The following is a 6,435-nucleotide window of genomic DNA, read 5'->3' as shown; positions in this document are numbered from 1 at the left end:
TAGTTTTTCTTGTTCCCATGTATCAAAATTCACTATTTTTATATCATAAAAGCCACCTTAATTTGAGTAAGCATTACCAAATTTTTTGAAATTAATTATTGAGTTATTGTGGATCTAAATCTAAATTATCATACCTGGTGAAGCTTGAAATGTGTTGTTTGCTTAAGAAAACAGTCTAGTTGGCTATCCATTAACTGAATTCAAGCATTCTTAGGCTATTAGTGGAACACCAATTTGTCATGAAAAAAAATTATTTGAAACCGTTCAAGATACATATATGATCGGATAACTATTTTCTAAGTTTTGATTACTTTGGTCAAACTAAAAGAATCATGAAAATTTTTCTTTATGTAAGGGGAATATAGACACATGCATTTGGAGGTTTTGGATAGTTAAATGTGGAACTTGATTCAAAGTGTTTGAGAGGCTACTTCGTGGATGCCAATGCTTAATGTTTGTGATTGGTATGTAATCCATGTTTTCTACAAAATTGTATGGTGTTGGTGTGTTTTAGAACTAATTTTTGGGGTTTGTTAGACGTCTATGTATGTGTATCAAATTTTAAGAGCTTCCATCATGTATTTGTTGGATGTGTGTGCTCTTGAGTATGTGTATGTTTTGAAGAACAAACCTATAAAATTTGGAGTGCATGTGTGTGGTCATTAATGTGTGTTAATTATTGTTTGTGTTGCCCATAAGAGAGAGAGAGAGATAGAGAGAGAGAGAGAGAGATGTAAAATGATTGAAATGTTCTCACATAAAGATATGTGGGATGAGTTAACAAATGAGAGAGAACGATGATTATTTCTGGGGACCAAAACTATAATGATCAAATTTACAATTTTAGAACCATATGGACTAAAACAAGCTTTCTTTATTTTTCTTTTTTTAATAACTCATAAATAAAGCCTTATATAATTAATCACATTTATATTGAATGATGTGTAACACCTTTATTGTTGGTCAAAATATTCATACCATCACCACAATAATATTAATTTATAAACAATGTGGAACATAAACAAAATTTATAAATATGCAAGAATAAAGTTTTTAACTACAAGTATTATTACAAGATTAAAAGATTTTATTGTTTTACTACACAATTTGCAAAGGGATAAAAAATGATAGCTTTTCCATTACTGTAGCAGGGTCCATCACCAACCTCTGGTGACTACTCCATCTTTCCTACCTTTCCTTATCTCTCTGGTTCTGCTATGCTGTTGCAGAAAGCTCCATTTTAGCTTAGATCTCGATTCCTCAACACTCACATTTCCATCTTCTACTTCGGAGATCTGTGGTTTGTACACTACACCAATGGCTTTGCTTCTGAGATCCACTAATTCAATGGTTTCTTCATACTGAATCTGTATATCAGGAGGTAAGCCAACATATAAATAAAGCACACTTCTGTCCTCCTTCCTTTTAATTTTCTCTGTTTTGCGTTCTCGATCTAAGTCTCCACCCATCAGTTCTTAACATCTTACTTATTGATTGTGTTTAAATGCTAAAAATAATCTAGGCTTTGCAGCAAGAATCGGCAACCCATTAGTGTGTGTACTTGTGGGAGTTAATGCTATACACTCCATCTCCCCAACCAGATGAGCTTGGTTCTAAAAGCTGTATATGAATTGAATCTGCAGGTACTTGATCATCTACAGAAGGAATGGCCGACGATCTAAACACAGGATTATCTCAACAAATTGGGGTATTGGGGATTAAGGTGTGGGAATTAATTGGGATTATCGTCGGTTTACTTATCGTAGGCATTCTTTGCGTGTTGACATGTTACCTCACTTCTCGGAAGAAAGTTCGAGGGGGCAGGGGCAGGGACAGAGTTTCTCACAGTCAAATCCCAACTGTTTCCAAAGAAATTAAAGAAGTTCGAGTTGAGCAAGTTTCAACAGGAGATTTCGCTCCACGAGATGGGATTCTTCTCACAATTCATGACAAAAACAGCGATAAAGATTCAGACAAAGTTTTGGTTCATCTTGGAATGGGAAAATTGAAAAATGGAGATAACGCCAGCAGTCAAGGTTCATTTCATCATACTGATAGAGATGTTTGTGGATCGCAATCAGGAGAAGATGGGGGTTCGGGTAATTTTTTGTATAAACCTTCATCTTCTTCCTCTCATCCAATCAGTGCACCTTCTCCACTTATCGGTCTCCCTGAATTTTCCCACTTGGGTTGGGGCCATTGGTTTACATTACGCGATCTTGAACTTGCAACAAATAGATTCTCAAAGGAGAATGTTCTTGGAGAGGGTGGTTATGGTATTGTTTATCGGGGAACATTGGTTAACCGGAATCCAGTGGCAGTCAAGAAACTCCTCAATAACGTGTGAGTTCTGATAAATTTAAAGTTTTTTCACATTTAATTGAATTCCTTTCTTCTATATTTCTCTAAATAAATGTCCATTTCATCGTCTAGGGGTCAAGCTGAGAAGGAATTCAGAGTGGAGGTTGAAGCTATTGGCCATGTCCGCCATAAAAATTTGGTCCGTTTATTGGGTTATTGCATTGAGGGAACTCATAGGTACTTTTTCTTCATAAATCCCATTAATTCCAAGATCATAAGTATTACTTAATCTATTCATCAATTTCAGTAATGAGATAACCAGTTCAAAGGTAATAGGTTACCGATTTCTGTAATTGGATAGATTTTTCAAACTAATAATTTGAAAATACATTATTATTTCTTGCATCCATCCCATTAATTTAAGAGATTCTTGAACATTCAGGATGTTGGTCTACGAATATGTCAACAACGGGAATTTAGAACAATGGCTTCATGGAGCTATGCGCCAGCATGGATATCTTACTTGGGAAGCGAGGATGAAGGTTCTTTTAGGGACAGCTAAGGCGTAAGTTGATGACACATTGAATCAGTTTTCAAAAACGCTTAGATGTCATAATTCAATTTTAATATATATATTTTTTTCAGCCTTGCCTATTTGCATGAAGCAATTGAGCCAAAAGTTGTACACCGAGACATAAAGTCAAGTAACATATTGATAGATGATGATTTCAATGCAAAGGTGTCTGATTTTGGCCTTGCAAAGCTTCTTGGTGCTGGAAAAAGTCACATCACGACTCGGGTTATGGGTACATTTGGGTAAGTCCATGATATAACTCTTGCTACTTGGAGGGTATTTACGTCTTTTGCACATACAAAAGATTGAGAGCCCACTTTTTCTACCTTTTTGGGGCTAAAAATTGCAATTTTTGTCCCACTAATGCGGTACCCAAAGGGTTTAATTTTCTTGATTATTTTTGTTAGTTTTATGACAACTGAGAAGGTTGTGTATGAAGAGCAATTATTTGAAATTATTCACTATTTTTTTCATACACAGTTATGTGGCTCCTGAATATGCAAATACTGGGCTATTGAATGAAAAGAGTGATGTTTATAGCTTTGGAGTTGTACTTTTGGAAGCAATTACAGGAAGAGACCCTGTTGACTATGGTCGCCCTGCCCAAGAGGTATTGCATCAAATATTCAATATTGTTGTCAACTTCTGATATCATTGGCATTCTTCATTGTAAATGATTATAGGCCTCATCAAAAATGACTTTAAGAACTTTTCTTTAAACTTGTATAGGATTGTCTAATCTTGCTACTTTTGAAGATATGGCTCATAAGCTTAGTTCCCTTATAATTAGTACAACAAAGAATGATATATAACCTAGTGAACTATGAGATGCTTCTTTTTTACTTATATATGAGTGTTGTATGATTGGTTGATTTGTCAAGATTTATAATTTTGTAGGTAAACCTTGTGGATTGGCTAAAAATGATGGTTGGAAGCCGGAGATCAGAGGAAGTGGTGGACCCCACGATTGATACAAAGCCATCTACAAGAGCCCTAAAAAGAGCACTTTTAACAGCTCTAAGATGTGTTGATCCCGACTCTGACAAGAGACCCAAAATGAGCCAAGTTGTACGTATGCTCGAATCCGAGGAATATCCCTTACCCAGAGAGGTTTGTCATTTGTCATTTGTGTTTCCCTTTCTCCCTTAAATTATTTTCTCAAAGAAATAGGCTCAAATGCAAGAAATAACGTGCTTCATTGGTTGTTTTTTATAGCATCCTTCTTTCATTTATATTTTATTCTATTATAGCAATGTCATCCAAATACAAAAGCAAATTTTCACTATCATGTCCTAATAGTTGAAATTACAGTGATATAATTGGGTAGATTTGTCGAAGTACAATGCCATAATAAGAAAATTTTTGGAAGCACAGTGCCATGATAGAATGAAACGAAAGTAGGATGCTATGATACACAAATAAATGAAAGTACAATGCTATTTCTTGTGATTAGTCTATTAACATAAGTTTGTATTAACAACTCTCGTTCCTCGTAAATTCGTAAATTAAGTTTGTATTTTCATTGTTTTAATTGGGTAGATTTCTAATGTCATACTAAGACCAAATTTAAAAGTGCAATGTTATAATTGGGTAGACTTTTTAAAGTACAATGACATAATATAAAAATTTTGAATAAGTACAATGTTATAATAGAAAAATATGGTAGATATTTCAAAGTATAATCTTCTAATGAGAAAAAAGTTGAAAGTAGAGAGTTTCACAATACAATGCCATAAAAAATTGAAGGTACAATGCTATAATACACAAATAAATGAAAAGTACACTGCTATTTCTTGCACTTACCCTATTAAAAAAAGTGTGTATTAACAAGTTTCCTTCCTCCTAATTTTGTATAGGATCGAAGGCGTAGATCTCAAGCAGGTAGTACGGAAATTGAATCACAGAGAGAAAACTACGATACTGATAAGAGTGACAATCCGGACCCACGATCAGACAGCAAGAGAAACTTGAGAGTATAACTTTATATCTTTATCTTTTTTTTATTCTTTCGATCTTGAGGAAGTAATGACCAATGTGGAAGGGTGATTTGTGTTATATTTTTATGTATTTGAAAAAAAAAAAAAAAAAAAAAAAAAAAAAAAAAAAAAAAAAATATATATATATATATATATATATATATATATATATATATATATATATATATTTTCGGTAGAGGGAGTGTTGATCGTTATTATGTAAGTAAGAAAAAAGTTATGGAAGACGGAAATTGTTGGGGGTGTGTAGTAGGGGGATTTAGCTGTGTACAGTTTTGGGGGAGATGGGATGTTACTTGTTTATTTGATTTGCTAAAAATATTATCCTACCGAGTGTTTATTAACATTTGTTGTTAAAATGGGTAAGTTGCATCAACCTACGCCTAGTTTGTAATAATAGTTTGTATTGTTTTGGTATGGAACTCAGATTCAGATTATGTCAGTAGGACATAAACTTTTTTTTTTCCACCCAAAATTGTGGGACAATGATTCACTCTCGATCTGTTTGACGTCTTTGCAAAAGTCGAGAATGCTAGAAAATAATTACAGAAAGTTTGTCTTCTGACTAATGTGGAGTCCTGGGCAGTGAAATTGTTGGATATGTAGTAATCAAACTATAATAGAATAAAGAATTATGATAAAATGAAACAATCATTTTGCTTACTATGAAGGTATGGAAATGCCTCAAGCGATTGATTCCTTCTATGTTATTTTTATTTTGTAGGAGAGAAATGTTTTTTTTTTCTTTTCATTTCCTGGTATTTTAATTATATATTACAGTTCGGGTGTTTTTGAGATTGATTATTTAAGTTTTGGTACAACTAATAAGCATTTTTAAGTACCACGACAAAGGTGAGTTAGTGTCTATTGCTTGAGAATTAAGCATTCCAAATTTTGTTGTCTAGAATCTCACATGCTTCAACTTTGGAGTGACCAACTGTAAAGATTGAATTTCACTGTGTATCGATACAAGAGAATACATTGGTATAAATACAAAGGGGAATGAGAAATACACGACACTAGCTAACCACATACATAAGACTAGGTATATAGGGTAGACTAGTTCAATAGAACTCCTATACTAGCGGAAGTATTTTACACGTTAGCCCCCTGCAAGCTCGAGGACGGGTCGAACTTGAAGCTTGGAACGAAGAAGAGAAAGACGATCATTTGGGAGTGGTTTAGTAAATATATCAGCCAACTGGTCCACAGAAGAAACATGACACATTTTTAGAGCTCTAGATTCTATATATGACAGAAGTAGTAGAACAATGAACGAACAGGGATGTGTCTTATTGGCAAGCCCTAAAACCATGAGTCACCTATTGAGAGAAAAACTTAGAGACACACTTGAACAAACGTTAGAACAAGTAGTATTGCGGAATAGTTAATCTCGAAGGATCTAAAAGCTCAACAATAATATTAATAAGTTAGAGAGTTAGTTGCGGAAAAGTAAAGTAATAGAAATGACAACAATGATTATATCAAGTATACACTTAAGTTAATTCATAACATGGAATGCATTCAAACCAAGTTAATAAGGAAGATCAAACTTAGTGATTAAGT

At 33.8% G+C, this 6,435-nt stretch overlaps 1 protein-coding gene across 1 annotated transcript; it reads left to right on the top strand.

Annotated features, from left to right (window-relative positions):
- The first annotated feature begins 1,110 nt into the window (after nt 1-1,110).
- LOC145136357 (putative receptor-like protein kinase At5g18500) lies at nt 1,111-5,286 on the top strand. The gene is made up of 8 exons (XM_079070485.1): nt 1,111-1,381; nt 1,644-2,343; nt 2,434-2,538; nt 2,744-2,866; nt 2,947-3,117; nt 3,356-3,485; nt 3,773-3,985; nt 4,732-5,286. Exons 2-8 carry the CDS (start codon nt 1,667-1,669, stop codon nt 4,852-4,854), a joined length of 1,542 nt encoding a protein of 513 aa, XP_078926611.1. The 5' UTR covers nt 1,111-1,381; nt 1,644-1,666; the 3' UTR covers nt 4,855-5,286.
- Nucleotides 5,287-6,435: the final 1,149 nt, after the last annotated feature.

This window comes from Lactuca virosa, chromosome 9 (assembly GCF_052849685.1).
Source record: "Lactuca virosa cultivar CGN04683 chromosome 9, Lactuca_virosa_CGN04683_v6, whole genome shotgun sequence".
NCBI classification, from domain to species: domain Eukaryota; kingdom Viridiplantae; phylum Streptophyta; class Magnoliopsida; order Asterales; family Asteraceae; genus Lactuca; species Lactuca virosa.
The sequence above is the reverse complement of the archived record's forward strand: the minus strand, read 5'-3'. Positions and strand labels throughout refer to the sequence as shown.